This window comes from Saccoglossus kowalevskii, chromosome 10 (genome assembly GCF_978046115.1).
Source record: "Saccoglossus kowalevskii chromosome 10, keSacKowa6.1, whole genome shotgun sequence".
Taxonomy (NCBI): domain Eukaryota; kingdom Metazoa; phylum Hemichordata; class Enteropneusta; family Harrimaniidae; genus Saccoglossus; species Saccoglossus kowalevskii.
The window spans coordinates 11,278,283-11,300,617 of record NC_140650.1 but is presented as its reverse complement, the minus strand read 5'-3'; the positions used below and the strand labels follow the sequence as shown (position 1 = coordinate 11,300,617).

Here is a 22,335-nt window from a genome sequence, read left to right as displayed (position 1 = left end):
ACAACCAAAATCGCGCGATGTAAAGACATTAATATTAATAAGCATTGTTTTGTCTGGAAAATGCAGTTTATATATGAAATGTCCATCATAAAGGTTCTGGTAACTATTTCATGCTTTTATATATTTTTTTAATGTACACAAATCTATAAATTGAGTGAACCGGGGGTTAAAAAATAATATCTCATCCTACTGTAATAAGTTTATTATCATATTATTATTGGTGTCTCGACAAATATACATAAGCATGATGTTATAACCGGAGATCCACTTCCCGGACTTGCTCGGCGGACACGATCATGCACTGTGCTTCTTGTTGCGTCACTCTGAGTCTGACCAATCGTCTTTCATATGCAAATTAGTTTAGATGGGTTTTTCCCCTTACAGCACCGTTGAGTAGATCCGAAGATGTATATAGTACAGAGGTTACTTCCTTCTTCCTAACAACAATAGTAGTCATCAAGACCCACACAGCTCATAGTCTTAGTGGTAGTCGTGTGTCTTGTCGTTTCACTTGTGCTGCGATATCAAGTTTATCATTAGATTTTCAACGATTATTTCCTGCCGCAGTACTGCTGCAAGTAACTGGAACTTGGAAGGGCAAGTTGGACAGTTTAACAAGTCGTCGTCTGGAAGCTGGGTGTTTTCGGCAATCACTTCCTCATTTACCTAGTTCACAGTAAGTATACAACCGCGTTCATATCAATGCTTATATTTGTACTTGACAGTACACGCTATGGCTCTATTCGCTTATTCGGAGTTCCTTCGCTGATTCAGAAGTTCCCTGGGCCAAACCTGGACTGGTTACCTCCCGGGCGGGACAGGCTGTTCCGATGGTCTTAGCTGGCTGTGCGAGGAAGTACAACTCACTATTGCGATAACTTGCATATTGCGTTGTCATACCCCGCAGTAACTTTAATTCTACTGTATCTTCACACAGGCGCGAAACGTGTGTTAGCTAACTATTACAATATGACAGCCAAGAAAGACGTTGAAGTCAGATGGGAGGGATATCTGACGAAATCGCCAAATCTTGATAAAAAATCGTCTGGATTGAAGGTAAGAAAGTTATACAATCTTGAACAAAGAAAATAATACTGTAATGATATCTTCACTGTGTCTGTGCTGCAGAAGCAGAACATATATTCCATGCATGTATGGGCATATTATATAACAATGGAGTATTGTGTAATAACACAATGTGACTGTGATGTAAAGAAACCATTCTGCTAATCTACAATGGCGAACTTAGATTTAAAAATAACTTTAAATTATTGAACAACTTAATATTTTTAAGACTTATTTTGTATGCATTATTTTTACTTGTGTAATCAGAATTCCTAACAATATCATCATATTAATAATCATATTATTTGTATTTATAGTCACAAAGTTTATTATTACATAGAAAGGCTTCATTTATAAAAAAAAACTACAAAATCTGTATATTTAAAAAGCATTGACTTATTGGTATTATACACCTATATCATTCACAATGATAATCAAGTTGCAATAAAATATGCTTTTCCATCCATCCCATCCAACTTAAGTATTCTGCGGGCACCCAAATTCAAGGCCAAAATTTCAAAAAATGCCTTGAAGTGTTTGAAAATGTGAAGAAAGTACTGAGGTAATCAAGAAATTCAGATAGGGCATTGAGGCAGTTGCCTTCGTGAATTTTAAGCACTCTTCTACTATGTAAATATTGCTGACGTTATGTTAACATTTTATTACATTGACACTTTGGCTCATTTCCATAAAAATAAGAAGTGACTATTGTGTTGAAAATAGTTTGGGATTTTCCAACTCAAAAACAATTTCTCAAAGTATCGAATCAAACTGCCATTGTCACTCAGAATTATATTCCGCTGTTACTAATTAGGTTTAATTCAAGTAAACAAAACAGAAAACATTAAGAAAGTAATTAAAATATATGATTTTGGTTGAGATTTTCTTTGCCCACCTGGCAAACAACTTTTCAAAGCTGTTAGAAACTTGGCAGTGTGCCAAGAATATATTTAACTATGAAGTAAGTAGCTAACACAGAAGTGTTCCAACCATTTCCTTATTATGTTAAGGAGAGTCTTTCCAAAATATAAACTGAATATCTGTAATTTTATTTTTATGTATCACAGACAATTTGTAAAGGGAATTCACTAAGGAATTATGGAATATATTGTTGGGTTTTAATAGCATTTGTTTTTAAATTACGTCATGTGATTAATTATTCATGAAGAAGTTTTATTCGAACAAACAAAATGAGTAAACAAAAACTGAAATACCAAGGAATGCATTCAAAACTGTTATGGCATTCAAATAATTTTTCCAGGACTCACAACACAGCAAACTACTGTAAGTAGTTGACCTTAAATTTGTGACTTTTAATGAAAGCTGAATTTTTCTTAAATTTAAGATATAAAATTCTAACAGAAAACCTAAAAAAAAGCATGACATGCTGGTTTTCATCTAATGTATTCAGTGACTAGTGACTAGAAACATGAATATTCTGCTATGATTCTTACAATCAGATACAACCTGTAGATTTTGAGTCAGTGTTTGATCAAGCAATTACCAAAAATGTTTTGACCAACTGAAAACAGTGGGATCAATGCATGGCATTTGTCTCACATTACAAAAATTTCCAGCTCGTTTACGTTTACGCAGTGTTGAGATAATGAATCCCATCCATTTTATTGACATTCTCAAAGTTAAATCAGAGCCCCTTGAAGTGTTTAGTCCTATATACAGTGACATGTTTGGAATCTTATTGTCAAATAACTCAAGCATTAACAAAGACATGTCATTTGCATATTGCAAAACAAAATGCATGTCAGTCTATCAGTCTGCAGAATACTGCTCTGTGAATCAAAAAAGGGATCTTTGTCATTATTGGTATGTAATATTTGGTGAGTGAAATATTGCTGACATGCTCCCTATATTATGCCACCATTTATTCAGCTTTGTGCAATACATATGTACAGACAGACTGTTGTACACCTCGGGTCCCTGGAACATGTACATTTCTCAAATACAGGCATGAGTCTGATCACCATACCAGTTTTTAGGGTGTTGTCTGAAAAAAACACAAAAAAAACACAAAAATATTCAGAAAAAAATTAACTAAAAGTTAAATTTTCATAACAGTGTAAATAATGGAAAATAAAGTAACGCATACTTAAAAAGTCTACATGGATACTGTGACATTATCCACATACCATGAAACTATATTTGAGTGGGGTTACTGAAAAAAAAAGTAACCATGCATAAAGTAAACAAATTTCTGAGGAACATGCACTGCAATGTTTGTCAATTTTTTATAATTTTTAATCATATACTGAGCCTTGTAATAAATTTAATCATTTTTGTTTGAACAACAATTTATTCCTAGTTAATAATATGCTTAGGAACCTGACATTCTAACCCCTGTTTTGTCCATCACTGCCACGTCAATTTGTAAAAGTTTTATCTCGTTTGATTTTAGTGACAATTTCAAGGCAGGCATTTTGCCAAATGGTATGTAATCATTCAATCTGTGCAGAATGTAGAATTTAAAAACTCTTCCTCTTTTTTTTTGCAACCTTGTTTTAATCCTTTTCACCTTAATAAAATATGTTGATGTTTAAATTTGTGTAATTCAATAACCCCTGAGATATACTGCTATGATTGACATTTACTTCCTTGTACAGTGACCTTTAGTCTTAGTCAATATCCCAATAACAATGAAACATTAAAATAAGTACCATGTGAGTTTAAATAAGTGATTAAATAAATGCTGGCCAACTGAACTTTTACAGAAATTTTATAACATGAAATATTTAAAAATGAGAAGTTTCTAATTAAAATGTGTATTCAGTTCCTGTTTAAAAGTTTTAAAAGATGAATGGAGATGTAAATTAACCAGAAGTCCACGCCATAAATGCAGAACAAGTAAAAATGCTTACCATATGTATTCTGACAGGCCACTCTTTGTAGAAAGGAGGGAACAATTGAAAAAAGTTTTCATGCGTATTTTAAGTTGCCTTACTGTCACAATGGTGACTGTCCACTCTTTGAAAACATGAGAGTGCATGTGGGAACCTAACATGTATTAACAGTTTTACAATTCTAAAAACAGTTCTATATTTGAAACTTAAATGTAGATGGTTGTATTGCATCATGTTTTTTTACACAACTACCGTAAAATCTGTATTAGAAGCCGCATCCCTAATAGAAGTCGAACCCATTCTTTTTAAACAATTGGGAACCAAAAAATCATCATTTCTCATATGTGTAGATGCTCTAATAGAAGCCGCACCCCCTCTATTGGATTGTACCATTTTAATAGAAGCCGCGGTTTCTAATACAGATTTTACAGTAGTATGTTTTAATTCACCCATTTGTTTGCACAGGAATGGACCAAACGTTGGTTTGTTTTTTACAATGATAAAGGAAACCCTATACTTTCCTACTATCGAGACGAACATGCCTACAAACAAAAGAAGCGTTCGATAACCGATATACAGCTGAAAGATTGCGAGGCAATTACGCATCTTGAACACTTTGAAATGAGAAAGTATAAACGACAAAACGTGATATGTATTGAAAAAGCTCCCTATAAAAAGAAGAAAACGGAAGAAAGGCGTACATTTTATCTGATTGCAGATACTAAGTATGTATTCATTTATAATTGCTTGTCAATAAAATTGGACATTATCACAGTGTGCATCTAAAATTGATTGCCTACTTTAAAATAAACATAAAGAAATTATCCAGAATTTTGTCCAAACTTTAAATTACAGTTATTATTAAATAATCAGCCAGGTAACACAAAGAAATTGATGTCTGACAAAAAAAAACTGTGCTTTGCATTCTAATATTTAAAATCTGATCAACATATTTAATAACCATATATGGTCATGTGATTTTTAAAAAGCACAACTATCTTGTCTGAAACATTGTTCTAGATATGGACATGCAACAAGTGCTTGTAAAAAATATGTTGGAGATCTGCCATCTCTGATGAGTTTCTTGTTTTTGTAGGGAAGACATGGATGCATGGTATGCTGCTTTAGAAGATGTTTTAGTTTCTCTTGGAGTAATGGAACGTGTAGAAGGTGATGGAATGAGAAAAAGATCATATTCGCATTCAGTACATTCAACTGCTAGACGAATTCCTGGGACTAAAAAGCCTGAACACAAGTCAGCTCCACCTTGCGGCATAGGCACGATGTATGATCAAAGAAGATCTGATGGTAGCTCAAGTAGTAGTGATCATAGAAGATCTGATGTCAGCACATGTAGTAGTAGTGCATCTGAAACAGAGGTATATACATGTCTTTTAGTCTGTAACAATCCTGTGTCTATAATACTGTAATTGTAATTGTAACCATCCCATATCTATAATACTATAATTGTAATACATTGTTTGTAACCATCCCATATCTATAATACTGTAATTGTAACCATCCCATATCTACAATACTATAATTGTAATACATTGTTTGTAACCATCCCATATCTATAATACTGTAATTGCAATACTTTGTTTGTAACTGTCCCATATCTATAATACTGTAATTGTAATACTTTGTTTGTAACCATCCCATATCTATAATACTGTAATTGCAATACTTTATTTTGTAACAATTCTGTATCTATAATACTGCAATTATAATCATAATACTCATTTTTGTAACCAATTGTATCTATGTATTTATAATACTCTACTATCTTGTATCTATAATAGTATCCAATGGAGCAAGACATATACACTGCTAAAGTAATAGTTGAACCTGAAGTAGAGGAAAGAGTGAAATGTTGTCTTAGAAGACATGTAATCGATGTCAATTCTAATGGTAAGTCATTGTAATGATTACAATGGTAAATCAATTACAATAAATGTATCAATGTAAACTATTCAACACTAATGTTTACATTCAGTTATAAATTTACTTGTAGACATTTCATGTTGATTCCTTTGATCATAGTGACACATGTAATTGAAATAGTTTATTTATATCTCAGGTTACAATATGGCTGATTTGGATATTAAGTACGAGAACATTCATTTCATTTTGGATCAAAAAACGTGGGAAAAAGAAACAATGAGACGACATTCAAGTGTTAATGAGGAAGAAGAGAACTATCAGAGTTTAAGTGTTCTAACAGAAATGCAAGGTGAATCAAGCATTGACAATGAAAATGTGTTTGACAGTCCAGTACGACAACCTGTACCTACACCAAACAGAAGGATAGGAACCTGCCAGAAACCTCCCATCTTTGTCATACCAAGCGAACCAAAGATTCCTCCGACTATGAGAAGGCAATCATCTGACTCCAATTTTTATCCAAGTGAAAAAGTATGTATTCCAAGAACAAGGAAGATGTCTGCTCCAGACATTTTGTGTTTCCAACCAAATCTAGATATGTTAAACAGACCGCTGCCAGATATCCCAGAAATAAGGAAATCACATCGGTTCTCGTTTTTAGAGATTGAAGAGGCTCATCATTCAAAGCTTGCAAACAGGCCATTACCACAAATTCCATTGACTCTGCAGGTACCTGAGCAAAGAACAGGAGAAGCACTAATAGATGGACCATGCCCCAAATCACCGGGGTTAATACGAAAACGTCGTCCGTCACTACCAAATCTTTTAGATGACGATGATTTGCCACCGTTAAAACCTTTCGACATATCACCGCATGAAGTTGGTACAAAACATAGGAATAAAAGCTGCAAACCACCTCTACCACCCGCTAGAAATGAGGAAGAATACAGTAAAAAATTAAAGTAGGTTTATCATTTTGATTTTGGGTGAGAGGTAATTGCTACAGTGCAAAGCAGCCACCTGTTATAAATATAACATTTTATAAATTTAAAATTGCTGTTTAAATTCCAGTTGACCAATCCAGCATCATAGTGAGAATATATTAACTTATTCATGAGTTACCGGTAGCCTAACATAATCCAATCAGAAAACCTTAAAAATTTAAATACTGTTAAAATACTTTATTTTCGCTTGGAATTAATTTTTCGCTATAATTGCTGACTAGAAGTGATTCTGTGAAAATAAAATCCAGGGAATTTACCGTGTTTCCTATATTTTGTATTCAACTCACCAAAAATCAGTGAAAATAAATTCCATACAAAACATCCAAAAAGTCTTTTCAGTGAAAATTAATCCCAGCTAAAATAAAGTATTTCACAGTAAACTATCCGCAGATGCTGCATCCCATATACATATATGATTGAAGATGCAAATTGATTGTAGGCAAAATTGAGCTCTTGAGCCAATTACATACATGTATTGAATTTAACTAAAAGCTTAGGGAAGACGTCAAAAGATCGATGTCGGATAAAAAACTTATTTCCTTTAGTTTGGGGGTGGGGGGTTTTGACCTCAAAAAGTTTCCATCCTACAAAAACGATTTTATTTTTTAATGAAGTCAAAAAAATCTTTGTAGTTCGTTTTTTTCTATCCAATCATGGACAGAAATAACCGAAAAGGGAAAAAAAAACAGAAAAATGGTTTGGTTCGAGTGTAAATCTGTGCGTCAAATGAGGTGCATTTGTGAAATCTTGTTACACCCACCCGACAACCAACTGCTATGCAATACTACTGTTCGATTATCAATTTGTATTTAATGGTGAATGTAGTCGGACGCCATGACCAATATTTATCAATTAAGTTTCAGTGGGGGGTAGGGGGGTTTGGAAAAAAACTAAAGGAATTAAGTTTTTTATCTGACATCGATCTTTTGACGTCGTCCCTTAGGGCTGCTGGTATTTACAAAAATTTATTAATTATTTTTATAAACTAATATAAAGATTTCTTGTCACTCACTATATTTTCCAAATAATTGCATAAGTATTTGTTTACCTGTATGCAGTGGTTAACAGCATATTGGTTGCTGTTTTTCAGATTATTACAAGCAGATATGTGGAGAAATACTGGTATTATAGTGAAAGTAAAGAAATCCTATATTTCATGTAGAAACATAGCTTTGGTTTCAATAGCTAGAAATGTATGGTAAGTGAAATGTTATTAAGAACTGTTGTTTATAAAATGCGGTAAAGGAATTTAATTCTGTTCCTGTATAGGAGATTAGCTTGTTCAGAACTCATCACATATCGGTGGTTCCTGGTGTATAAATACTGTAAAATCAAAGTTTAGGAGGATTTGTCTCCCTGGATATTAAGACTGAAAAAAAAAAGTTTGCTTCTTATCATAAGGCATGTTAGTTTGATATGGAAGTGCGCCGCCGATTGTAGCATAAGGGAAATGTTGTCTTCTGTTTGTTTTTTATCTAAATCAACCTTTAATGCATGCACTGCATCGTTTTTCACTTTTCCCAAGGACAAGAAGTACAATTTACAGGCCTAATTCAATTTATAAACTATATTGGTTCTATTGGCTATTTAAATTGAAATGTACAGTACTGTCATGAAGGAATGTACAGCCCAAAAATTATTCTTTCGTAGTTTAATTTCTATGAATCTTGTTCAGTCAGCCAACCAAATGTCACTCTGGCCAGTTTTCCTGTGTTATACCGTCCTCAGTATACAATAGTTCAGTTTTCCTGTGTTATACCGTCCTCAGTATACAATAGTTCAGTTTTCCTGTGTTATACCGTCCTCAGTATACAATAGTTCAGTTTTCCTGTGTTATACCGTCCTCAGTATACAATAGTTCAGTTTTCCTGTGTTATACCGTCCTCAGTATACAATAGTTCAGTTTTCCTGTGTTATACCGTCCTCAGTATACAATAGTTCAGTTTTCCTGTGTTATACCGTCCTCAGTATACAATAGTTCAGTTTTCCTGTGTTATACCGTCCTCAGTATACAATAGTTCAGTTTTCCTGTGTTATACCGTCCTCAGTATACAATAGTTCAGTTCAGTTTAAATGTTATTGTCATAAAACTAAAGCTTAGTTCTGAACTTGCAGGATCGCTGGTTGGAAATCCACGAATCCTATCGTAAAAGAATATTTCAATATTGGTGATAAGATTCTAGCTATCAATGGTGTTTATGTCAAATCAGTATCTGATGCGTATGCTAAGATTGAAATCACAACTACACCAGAGGTAAGAATAATTACATTATTCGCATATTGTGGAAACAAATGTTTTTGACACATGTTGTGTACACTGCATGAGACTCGTACTCAATATTCAAATAAGGATACGATTATGCAATAAAGATTATTATTAAGATATATTATAATATTATTAGGCCAGACTTTTATTATTCCTTGTTTCGCGAACCAGCTGAATGAACAGGAGCCGAAAATGAAATAAAAATAAATTTATTTCAGCGTAATTTCTCGCGCCCGACGACTTGAAAGTGCAAAAAATTGCTAAAAAAAACTTCATTTTTTTTCCGCCCGTGGGAGTATCATGATCAATGTACCGAAATCTCGCGCAGATGAGAAACAAGGTTATACATGGAATAACATTTTATTTCATTTCTTCTCTCCGATCAATGATCTCACTTACAATTCTTTGAGAATCACACAAATCTAATAGAAAAAAAAGAATTAATTTTATTTTTTTCTGCCCTCCTCAAAAAAAATTTCTTATAAAATCTTGAGAAACAAGGAATAAAAAAAGTCTGGCCTTACCAAACACCATATGATGGGTCAATAAAAACTTAAATAATTTTAAATAAGTTCATTTTCAGAATGCTATTATTAATAGTACAAATCATTGCAGTTTTGTAGCTTATAACTGATGTTGCGAATTCCATTCGATAGGTTGAAGTTAAAGTTGCCAGGTTACCACTTGGTGAGTTATATACACTGAAGAAAACTGAGAAAGAAGACTGGGGTATTGTCCTAAAAACCATGAATGTAAGATTTCCTGTGCATTCAGAGGTAAGCTTGAGTGTAAAGAATCGGTAACGGTTTTAAATAAATGACATAGGCGTATCTCTGGTCGAAAAGAGTCAGATTTTAATAAGATCAGTATACAAATAAATGCAAATTTTGGTTTATGTGCACTTGTATTTGATATGCATATTTAATTAATTATGGTATTTAGAAGTGCATCAAATTCCTATGATCCATTTATGGTAATTATGTTAACATTCACCATTCTACGAAGGACCCTCCTACCCATCCCACAGAAAAATACAGTCATCTTCTATGCAACTGTATATGTATTTAAACAAATCCAGAAAAGACAACAATTAACACTGCCCATTCTTACTGAGTGTAATGATGCTTTCAGATTACCCAGGTTGTAATCAATGGTATAGCACATCAAGCTGGATTGAAACATAAATGTAATGGTATCTCCGGTAGATTGTGTAATTGGGCCATTACAGAAATCAATTTACAGCCATTAGGATTGTCCATCAGCAAAAAAGATGTAAGTATCGTTATTTAATATTTGATCTTACACAAATGTCTATCATTCTTATGATACACAGAACGACAAGTTACAACTTTTATTGAAAACAAATGTTGATGTCTTTTAATTATTCCAAATTGCAAATTGACAAACTATTGTCAGAAAGTTGCAAGTTGTTGATTAGAGACCTCTATAGGCTTTGCAACCATGTCAACATTATATCAACATTTCTTGTCAACAAAAGTGGTTGTCTGGATGACAGCTGTCTTTTTAAGTGAAGGTGCAGTAGGTACGATTCCACCCACGTAGTTATTTGGTGCTTTATATATCTGCCTCAAAGTAACTGAATATATCTTTTTATGTTATTTAGGTAAGGAGACTGCTTGATACTCCTAAAACAGAGATTTCACTGTTGGTTCAGCCTTGTGACTTTGTAATGGAACTGAAAAAACAACTGCAAGCAATGCCAAACTATTTCCAGTATAATATTTCATTACCATCAATTTGGAAATGAGATAAAACCTGTGAAGTTGGTCTCCATGAAGGGACAAATCAAGGCAATATTTAAGTTATCTAACTGTTTACTGCCATAAAAATAAGAGCAATATTCAGAGCTAATCCTGTAATGTTCTGTCATAATAAATGCAGATGTTTTTGTGGTATTAATTCACTTACCCTACAGGTGCGTGTGCAAGGAGTACCATATGTGGGAGTATTAAATCAAGCAGATTTAAAATAGTGAAGTGAAAACCATACTATTCAGAATTTGAGATGACTTCCCTGTTCAGGGGTCAACATTTAAAACAAATACAGAGTTGTTTAGCAAACCAAGCAACCAGTCTAAACTGTTATCTACATAAAAATGTTGACTCGTTTTATAATTTCAATCAAAATTCAAGTCTGTTTTCCAACTATGTATACTCTGTTTACAATCACTATAATTACCCTTTGAGTGCCAGTTATGTCCCGGTTCATTTTGTAAAATTCTCAGTAAATTTCATCACCATTTTGGGCCATACAGGCAGTTTCAGATATTGCTTTTAGTTTTTGATCAAAAGGTTTGTCAATTTTTATCAACATTTCATGCCGAGAGGAGCAGAATATACAAAATGATTTTGTTGATGGTGCCAAAATTTGACAATGGTGCTCAGAGGGTTAACATTAATGCGACTATTTACAATCTTCATGATAATATAAGTGATAATTTTTGGATGTTCACAATCGCAATTATAATACAAATTTCCCAACTCGTTTTCAAGTGTGGCTGTTTACAATATCCATATTAATACATCTTATTTGGTGTGTGTTTGTATTACTTATATTCTTTATCACTTTTCACATGTATTTTCTCCAATGGAGAGGTGGTTCCAATTTTAAACCAAAGCTGAAACCAAAATATTAAAAAGTTTACAACTTGTTAGCAGATGGCATCGGATAGTATCAGACATTTTGTTAACTTTATCAGTGTATTGAATTAATCAACCTAACTTTTTTTACCAAGTATGTGGTAAGATTTGGTTTCGTGGTATGTAGTGTTTTCATTATTTGGACTTGTCTGGCTTAAGTCTGAATGGTTCATTTGTAGGCAATAAGTGTCACTGTTGTCACACAGTACATGTTAATTGTAAGCAAACAATGTATGTTATACATGTGGTGTCGGGCGGATACATAAGGGATTCATACAAACCCCCTAAAATCAAAAGATTTATATAATTTTGTTTGTTTATTTTTCTTTTTACCAAGAATGAACAACAAAAATTCTGGATTCGCCTCTACTGTATAAATTGCATTGGACCCATATTGTACATAACATTGTGTGGCAACTTGAACTTCAAATACGGTAGAATACTTTATTTTCGCTGAAAAGGCTTTTTGACTGATTTTTGATGAGTTCAATGTGAAATATAGGAAAAAAAGTATATTCGCTGGATTTTATTTTCACGGAAACTTCCCTTCAGCGAAAATAGCGAAAATAAATTCCAAGCGAAAATAAAGTATTTTACAGTAATTGTATTTGTATACAACAGAAGTGTCAGAAATGTTTAATGTTACTGAAAACATACCAGAGACTTGTATGTACTATGTACATAGACTGTTTAACGTGAGCTGGTAAAGGCTTCTACATATACCTTGTATTCATTAATGTATATCAACAAATTTTATTCTGTGTCTGTCTGTTATTGATACCAATGAATTGTTTTATTGATAGACACCATATACTAGAGACATACAATGGTGTCATATCAAGAAATTAAATGTGTCTTTGTAAGTTTAAATGCTACACAAGTATAATGCTTGTGTATTTCACTGGAATCATTTTTTTTATTTTAGTAACTAATTCAGAACATTTTTAAAATATTGCTGAGAAGCACCAAAGGTTACAAAAAGCCAAATCTAAGAAAGGGTTTTCATCTGTGAAAAAAAAAAACAGTGACTTTATCAAAACCCTGAGTATTTCTTCTAAGTGTATTCTGTCAGTGTACTACTAGTATCTCAGCAGATATACTGTGTCTGTCTGTTATTGATACCAATGAATTGTTTTATTGATAGACACCATATACTAGAGACATACAATGGTGTCATATCAAGAAATTAAATGTGTCTTTGTAAGTTTAAATGCTACACAAGTATAATGCTTGTGTATTTCACTGGAATCATTTTTTTTATTTTAGTAACTAATTCAGAACATTTTTAAAATATTGCTGAGAAGCACCAAAGGTTACAAAAAGCCAAATCTAAGGAAGGGTTTTCATCTGTGAAAAAAAAAAACAGTGACTTTATCAAAACCCTGAGTATTTCTTCTAAGTGTATTCTGTCAGTGTATTACTAGTATCTCAGCAGATATACTTATTTTAATTTCTTTATCAAGCTGAAGAAATTCAATTGGTGCTAACTGTATTTTATTATGATGTTAATTTTTAGGCTAATTATTATTTTAACTGCTGTATAATATTAAACCTATCTTTACAGTAATCTTATGTGTACAGGCAAATTTATGATAATTTTACAGACTTGACAGACTATGTGTATGTTAACATAATATTTTTATATTTACATATTTTGATAGATGTATTATATGAACTTGAAAAATGCAAATTTATGAATTTACTTGCAGAAGATATAATCACTATTGTGTGCTTTTCAGAATTCAACTTCTTGATTTACAACTTTCTTCTACCTTAAAGTTTATTCTGTTGCTATAACAAGTGCAAATAAATATTTACCTTTCACCCTGTTATGTTTTATTTGTATGAAACATGAATTCCAATCCTGACTGTAAAGTCATGCGTGCACATTATATTTTTGAAAACCACTTTGTATGATTTGCAGATTCATGGGAGCTTTGGTTTTTGTAGAGTTCAGGAGGAATTTTATCCAACAGAATCCTGGAATTAGATTTAGAAGAACTTTATATAATAGGGTTAAGTGACTTAGATTGATCACAACTATGGAAATTATATTTAATTTGGTAATTATCACACACTTCAGTGCTCCAATATTTCAGGATTTGTTGCAAAACCAATTGATTTTATCATTTTTCCTATTGATTCTATTAATCAGGGAGGTAGGTGTTCTGCATTTAATACAAAGTGGAAATGCACCTATAAAGTTGCAAGCAGTGTCAAACAGATCCGAGGCATTGCAATATAAGCACCCCTTTTCAAATGATATAATTTGTTGTAACTACATAAAGACAAATGACATGAATTTGGCATTGAATTGTCTTTGTTTTGGAATTAAATATGCACTTGAAATGTTTCTTGCCCCTCTTAACAAATCACAGGGCATTTCAAATATGTACTTGAACCAGTAATTTTTTCTACCACTATTTTGGTGTAATAATTTGATTTTCTCTATATTATACTGATAATTTTTAGACCAAATAGACATAATCTTCTATTGGCTACCAATATTGATCAAAAGTTAGGGAAATTCTAAAAAAACAAATGTGGGGTTTATTTTGTGAAAAGTAACAAAAGTTGACTTGGTTTCTAAAATGGCTAGAGTGTTACTACTGTCTGTTGAAAATGACTTATTATTGGGGTTATGGATCAAATTCAAAAGTAACAAAATTCTTGAGTTAGATTTTGCTCACCCCCCCTCCTAAGCTATTATTTCCGTTTTTTATTTGGACACTCTAATATCTAGTAAGTTCACATCTTCACGTAGTCAGAAATCCTGCATGCGATAGTGTCTTCATGACGTGAACAGATACAGAATAATGGCTAAATATTTACATATCAATGTTACGTTGCTTTTGTGCTAAGATTAAAAGCAGTATAAAAATCCAAACATGTTAAAGAAATGCACACAGATAGCAAAAATGCCTCGGGTTAGATTGGTTGATTGGATCAGGAGTGTCGACAACAAGAACCTGGTTTTCTTCGGCTACATAGGGCGACAAAATCATAAGATGGTGTGACGTTTTTGGAAATACTTTTATGCGTCATACTTTTGTAATGGTGTTATATGTCACCTAATCACCTGAGTGTATTGATATGTAAAAAGTAGTGCCATTGGTGTAACTGAAAATGACAGAATAAACAAGAAGTTAAACTTGAAAGCTCTCTGGTTTCTTTGATGTTTCATGTGTTCCTGGGTCAACACATCACACTAATGAATACTATTTATTTTTTGTGAAATAATGTTTTTTCATGAATTCTTATGGAAATTGCTTCAAAAATGTCCAATTTCACAGCTTTTCTCAAAAAATATATTACATACAGTTCATTTCCTTCCTTTATTCTGCCCATGACATTCATTTATTGCACGAAAATATGATCAGCCATCTCGAATCAGATTCTGAAACAGGTGCATGTGTAAATGTGTTATATGATGTATGCGTTGAAAAAAATCAGCCATTTTTAATCAAATCTGGAAAAAAATGGTGCACATTAAGGACCCATTATGTTCGATGGACATACCACGAGTATGAATTTAATATGAAGTTCAGTTCCAGAATAGTAGAAATATTTTGATAAATTTTAAGAACTGAAATGGTTGCTATTCAGCCATCTTGAGCTGGATCATGAAACAAAATGCCTGTGCATTATATATTATGATGTCAGAGATATGACCCTGGAATTGCATTTGTTAAAACAAAATGGCCACCAGTTAGCTATTTTCAATTTGTTCTGAAAAACATATGACGTGCATCAAACACATTATGTTGTTAATGAACATACCAAGGTTGAATGAAATGTCCATACATCACAGATTTGGTTTTCAAATGACAGAAATACTTGATTTTGATGAAATCTTAGCACTAATATGGCCAACATTTGGCCATCTTGAAGTGGATACTGAAACAAATGCATTTGCATAAGTATGATATGATGTGTGTGTGAAGTTAGAATGTCTGTGTTACTGAAGTTGATGCACAAACAGACGCCCATGAAATTAGCGTTTTTTTTAGCTAGCAAAGAAAAAAACGAAACAAAATTTATTTTGTCTCATGAGGGCGCACATCATGAGATATTTCAAAATTCACTATTAAGATATTGACTGTTGAAAGCCTCCATGGATACCTGATATAAATAGTATAAATCATTTTCAGAAGACAATAAGTCATACACAAAATCAAATATATGTTCTTTTAGGATTCAGACGCAAATATTTTATTATACTTCATGGCTTAAACTTTTGCCTTAGCATTTTGTGTTAATCTTACACATTACAAAGGTCAGGGACACACAACGATGGCAAACACTAAAGGAAAGACATTGGTCATAGAATTCATTTTTTAGGTTTTACTTGCCGTTTTTAGTTTTTTTTATACATCGTATCTATTAAACTAGTTAAGTGACAGACATATGAAATAAAAAAACAAAACTTAATAACAGCAAAAAAGTTTGTCACGCTTTACCCACTAGTTTCTTCTGCCAATTGTAGCAGGTCATTGATGATAATTCAGGACTTTTGCTGATGAATGGAAATATATTTTCAAAGTGTTACTATAACTATATGATGATCCAAGTTTTGGCATTTTTATCAAAATGTTCCTGTAAATTATTTTAAGATGTGCATAATGATTAATTAGCAGACCATGCAGGTAAAAATGCTCAGCCATGTTGTTTCTAGTGTCTAGGAAACAACAATAACAAAATACATTGTACAATTAACACATAATTACCAGTAATGAAATAATATTTATTAAAGTAATAATGATAAAAACAATAACAATTCTGGATGTGGTTACACTATCAGTGTGTATAACATAGTCATTTCTGTTGTGAACACTTATATACATTTAAGATTGTTTTTGTAACTAGATACTTTGATTGCATCTTTCCGACTAATTCTGTCATACTTTGTCCTTGTTTGTCTACTTCCAGTGGTAGATATATTGACAGACTTGAAATCTGGGAGACATTGTGATTGTTCAACAACAACTCTGCTAGTTGTTAAGTTTCTGGAAGTAATACTTGGCAGTTTCAACTGTAAATGTTCAACCTTTGTAGAGTTGGTAAATAGTTGGAATGATTTTCTGCTGTTATCCACATTATTTGATGTCATGGGACATAGCCTGGGCAATTTTAGCTGGGTTGAGTCTGTTTTCTTGTTCTTACTGTAAAGCGGTTCATTTTTAAGAATACGTTCTGTTGCTGAATAGGTACTACATAACAGTTGTTTATTTTTTGATTTTCTGGATCTTGATGAACGTTTACAGTCATTATGTCCTTTTACATTGAAGTCATCTTTTGTTTCACAAACTTTTGGTGATAATCTTTTATGTTGGTTCCTGCTACGAGATGTCTTTGAATTCATGGTAACAGCAGCACTATGTTGATCAGACTGAACTTTTGATGGCTGTACTGGTCCATTGCAAATCATAGAACTAATCTGCGATGATTTTTTAGTATGTGAAGTTTTTATGAGAAGCTTCTTATGCATCACTGTAGGTTTTACATTGACAATTGGTAATGATGTATTGGAATAACATGCTAAAGATTTGTCAGGTACACCACCTTCAAGTGGTGCTAAATTCTTCTTTGCTGTGCAATTCTTAGTTGTTTCATAAGATTTGTTTGCTTCAGTTGAAGACTTCTTTCTAGGACTAGAAGTTAATCCAGTCCTAATCTTTCCATGTACTTGTTCAGCAACAATACATGGTAAAGTTGTCTGTAGTGTTGACTCAATGGCTTTTGAAGTGTTCTCGTTGGCAATGTATCTCAATCGCTGTGACATATTAATCACTGAACATTTAGGACTTGCTGGATGAGATGGTGAAAAAGAAGTGGTCTTTGAATAAGCTTTGATTGGAGACGGAACTGATGGTGGCACAGGTGACAATGAAGAGCTTTGTTTAGATATTACACAATCTGAAGGAGTGAAGGGTGGAGTGTGAATATCTTCTTCATGAATATTCTTATTTGGTGATGAAGGTGGTTTTAACAAGTCCAATGAAGGTATTATCTCATCAGTGTCATCATCTTCAGTATCAGATGAACTGTCCCAATCAAATAAGAAGGACCTTACAGTGTCTGATATAACTTGCTGCACTTCAGGAGAAAATGGGGATACATATGCTTGTGTTGGTTGCGCTTGACTAGTTTTCTCCTGGTTTGAATCGGTAGTAGGCGAAGATGGAGTGTCGTTCACATCAAAACATGACACATCTGAACAACCAATCCTGTTCTCATTATCACCATCACCATTATTTACCTTACGATCACACAGGAAAGCTGTGAAGACAAAATTACAAAATTAATATGATTAGTTTGCTCAGAAATTTGTCTGAAATGTAGTTGAATTTTTACAAATGGGCCAAGTTGAAAATGTAAGACTGGCAAATCCAGGCAAATTTGGCAAGTGCTCCTGTTTGTTTAGTTTTTTGATTTATTTGTTACTTAGACTAACATCTAAAAAACCAAATTTAATACAGATTTTGTGTTATGCTGTTAAAATATACAAAGAGGGCGCCTTAGTTTTATATTGTGACCAGAGGACAGGAAAGCTATAGTTACAGTTTCTTACTAAAGATGCCAGTCTCTCCGAATAAAAAATAAAGTCCATACAAAACACCCAAAAAGTGTTTTCACCGAAAATTAATTCCAGCTGAAATGAAGAATTTTACAGTATGACGATTGGTGATCTGGGAAGATATTCAAATGTTGTGAACGTCCGAAACGAGTTAAATGTGCGAACGAGTTTACTTTTGTGGGATAAGTTTTTAAGGTTTAATATGATTATGAGTGCATATTAAAATGCACTCCAAATGTTTTCCTCCGAAAACAAATTACATTACTCAGTCAGCTGTGTTTAATCACATAAACTTGATGTTACGTTTTTCACGTAACTTTAGCTGTAGGGGGACTTTTCGTCCACCGAGCCTCGCTTGTCTTTGGGTAAAACGGCACAGTTTAAACTACAAGTTGACACTGACAGTGATAGTACAAGAACAACTGGTAAACAATGAACATACCTGAGTCTGAGGCAGAACACACCATTGTGCAGTTTTTATAAGAATTATGAACACCAATATGAAGAGTATTTGTAAAACGTGTCTTGTATCGACGACGGAGAACTTGTATAATGACCACTACAGTGGAACACATTTTCATTATTGCGTCGTCTGGCATGGCAACCGCAGACGACATCTTCAACCTCGTTCAGTACTTAGGAAGTTACTATTTACTGCATTTCAAGTATATACTTGTACGATTTAATTATTTGTCATAATCACTTTAATATTACATTATTTAGTAATTAAAAGTATTTAAAAGTTGTCAAAATATAAATAACTACTGTAATATTTGTTCATATATTAAATATTAGAAATTTTTTGTTTGAGGGCGCTAACACGTGATGCATTTCTCATCCCAGAGCTCTCAGCGCTTGGGCCATATCGTGTCAAACATTGGCAGTGACAAATGTATTGTGGCTGCATGAGGGTAATTTAAAACAGGAATTATTAAATGGAAAATAAACAAACTATAATTTAATCGAATAACAATACGACATCGATATAAAATCAAAATAAATAAGGAAAATTATTATAATAGCGATGAATACCTAGGAATAGATAAGTGCCTACACTGGGACATGCAACATGTGATCATGCAACACCGGGTATGCGATGGGAAACATCGGGGTTAAGACTCACCAGGATATTTGCCACATTTTGATTTTGTATTTGAATTCATTACGGAAAATCAAATAAAATAAAACGAACCAAGCAACAAAATGTGTTTCATTTTAATAAATTCATAGCGTTTCATTTATTATCAATATTAACTTTACCTAATAGTTTCATTTAACATCTCAGAAGCAGACACATTTTATACTCCGTTCGGACATAGAACGGGGTCGATTTCCGTTTGTTCTTCCATCCGCACCAGTATCTTAGACATGCCTGGGCCAATTACATTCAAACTTCATACACACATCATACATATACACAATGCATCTCTTTCTGGTCTGTGATCCTATTCAAATATAAAGCAATCTGATTATGTTATGGTCGGTAATAGGTAATAATAAGGTTCACTGTAAAACACAATTTGGCAATGAGAATTTGCTGCGTATCTGTTATGAGGGTCGACAAGGGGTATTTTTGTAAGCTGTACTCATTTGTTTTTATTTTCGTAATAATGTCATTTAAATAAATAAAAAAACGTAAATTCGTAGACATGGGCAAGGTGGAAAATGTAATCAGCTATTATTATTCGTCCGTAATTTGTACAAGAATCTTATTTTTTGTAAGCGTATAAAGCATTTTCCACATTACATGTCAAAATTCGTACGCAAATTCCAATTTTGAATCTTGAATACAAGTTATCAAATATGTTATAAAAATGTAAAATGTAATTATGGATTATGAATTTGCTTTATCTGTAAAGTGTAAAAACCTATTTTTTTACTGTAAATAGAACTTTCAGTTTATTCCCTGTAAAAAAGTAACATGTACCAGTTCCCCCCCTCCTTTGTTCCTCCTGTTATGTATATGATGAAAGACAAGTTTATTGCTGGAAAATATGTTTACATTTATTTATTGCTTGGCGAGTTTGACAGCTATGTAATGTAATAAAATATCGATTAATAAGTGGGTCAATGTTTTTTATCACTTTTTCAATATAAGTTTTCTAATTAAGATTAAGTGGTCGATGGATACGCCAAAGTGAAGAACGCCCTCTTTTGGATTTTCATTGATTCCCATACTGCCCTCATCGGTCAATAATTTCTCGAGGGGGTTGAAATGATAACAGCTGTGTACCAAGTAAACAACTGGGCGGACCATGCAAATTACTAGTACATTTCCCATGACGCACTGGTGCAATTCCTGGGATTGCGGAGCCGCGCTTTAACAATCATATAATTTGTGTTTGGGGGTATTTATTGTAAGTTTATTTGCACTACACCATTCATACACTGTCGTTGGTAATGCTCAATGCTTAATAGACTTAAATAAATTGACAACGTCAGCAAAAAATCGAAAGCATTTCATCACATATTAAAATTAAAAATAAAATTGTACCTACAATCGGAAAAGCTATTTTGCGACTGGATGGAACTAAGGTGGCAACATATATAGCATTCCAGTATTTTAGCGATTGTGTCTGTAATTTTGTTAGTGATTTGTAACAGTATATTTTAACTTATGTTACAATCTATTTATTTCTTTTAGTCTTACTAATAGTTATTTTGTAGTTTTAGTGACCAAACTTGTTATACTTCTAAGTCGGTGTTGTGTCAATATTTGTATATTTTGTTTTTTGTTGGAAGACATCGTCTTTTAAGCTAAATAGTGTATCTGTGCTGTAAGCTGATCCACGTTATAAAAAAAACACCTTATGAAAACCCCAGTATGGCTGGGATACAATACAGGTTAATACCAAACTGCAAAATATTGTATTTGTCCCCAAATCAAAAGGTAATTTAAGCGACAACAAGTATCAGGGGGAAATTCTTTCTCTCGGGGTCCTCCGCACTTGTCAGGGGGGGATCTCGTCTCGTCTCTCTATCGCGTCCCCTTGAGGTACGGGATCGGGAAAGTCGCTTATACTTTACAGTCAAATAAGACACACGCAACGAAATACGTTTCAGCTCTCGTCTTAGTCGGTCAATCGAGCACTCTATAAGACACGGCGCCCTGGGGAAAAAATCCCCAAGACTCTCGCAAGGCTGACCAAGACTCTCTTAGACTGCGTCAAGGCTCGCCCCAAGGCTCTCCAGGACTGCTCTCGACTCTCAGACTGCCTCTCTCTACTGCGTCTATCGTGCTGTGCTCCCCAAGACCAACTCAAACTCTCTTTATTCATTTTCAAAACTCTAACCAATTACAAAGCAGTAAAAAGACTCTAGGGCGTAACTTTCAATCATAAAGCCAATCAAACTAAGTACTGAATACGTCATATCTTTTGATTAATCGTTCACTACATTAATAACTATGGAAACCAACTGTCAGAATAGCGACGGATATCTCGTAATTAGTTCCAAATCACTGAGCCAAGTTCCGTCCAAAACTTCAAATAGGCCTAAACGATGACAGACATAACACAGCAATTCGCTAATAATCAACTAATTAAGTCGGTCAACAGATACGCAAAAACAAATTCATGACACAAGCATATACATATAGCAAAACTACCTAAACTTGAATTATTTTGAAATTTTAAAATTAATTGAGTTAATAACGATATGTATATTTCTATCATGTATTACACGTTGATTAGGAGTGCAATAGAAACTGGGGGAGCAATATAACCTAAGTACTATTGCCCCTCCCGGGTGAAATATGACCAGGAATCAATAGGAACTGGTATTTCATTGCGTGCTTTGCATAGAAGTCAAAACAACAAAACGTGTCAAAAATTAGTGTAACAGCAGATTCGTTGAACTGCCAGAATTAAAATAAAGCACGTTGCCGAGTACTAACGCACTAGTAATGATTATTAGTATGGATTTTAATTAGCCCTATACCAGCCAATTTACGCAATCGAAATAACATCAATTCTAAACAACTCTACTGGACACATCTCACACAAAGTAAACTACCTTGCGAGGG

At 33.3% G+C, this 22,335-nt stretch overlaps 1 protein-coding gene across 1 annotated transcript; it reads left to right on the top strand.

Moving 5' to 3' along the window:
• Window positions 1-372: 372 nt before the first annotated feature.
• Window positions 373-13,558, top strand: LOC144359146 (uncharacterized). The gene is made up of 11 exons (XM_078012343.2): window positions 373-676; window positions 938-1,056; window positions 4,386-4,645; window positions 5,017-5,299; window positions 5,723-5,831; window positions 6,001-6,766; window positions 7,899-8,006; window positions 8,924-9,062; window positions 9,731-9,850; window positions 10,206-10,346; window positions 10,699-13,558. Exons 2-11 carry the CDS (start codon window positions 970-972, stop codon window positions 10,840-10,842), a joined length of 2,157 nt encoding a protein of 718 aa, XP_077868469.1. The 5' UTR covers window positions 373-676; window positions 938-969; the 3' UTR covers window positions 10,843-13,558.
• Window positions 13,559-22,335: the final 8,777 nt, after the last annotated feature.

Bases quoted from the DNA above. Each gene is read 5' to 3' on its own strand.
- LOC144359146 (XM_078012343.2), top strand. From the start codon at position 970: ATGACAGCCAAGAAAGACGTTGAAGTCAGATGGGAGGGATATCTGACG. The intron at 5,832-6,000 runs GTAAGTCATTGT...TTTATATCTCAG, and splicing joins AATCGATGTCAATTCTAATG to GTTACAATATGGCTGATTTG. The intron at 9,851-10,205 runs GTAAGCTTGAGT...TGATGCTTTCAG, and splicing joins GATTTCCTGTGCATTCAGAG to ATTACCCAGGTTGTAATCAA.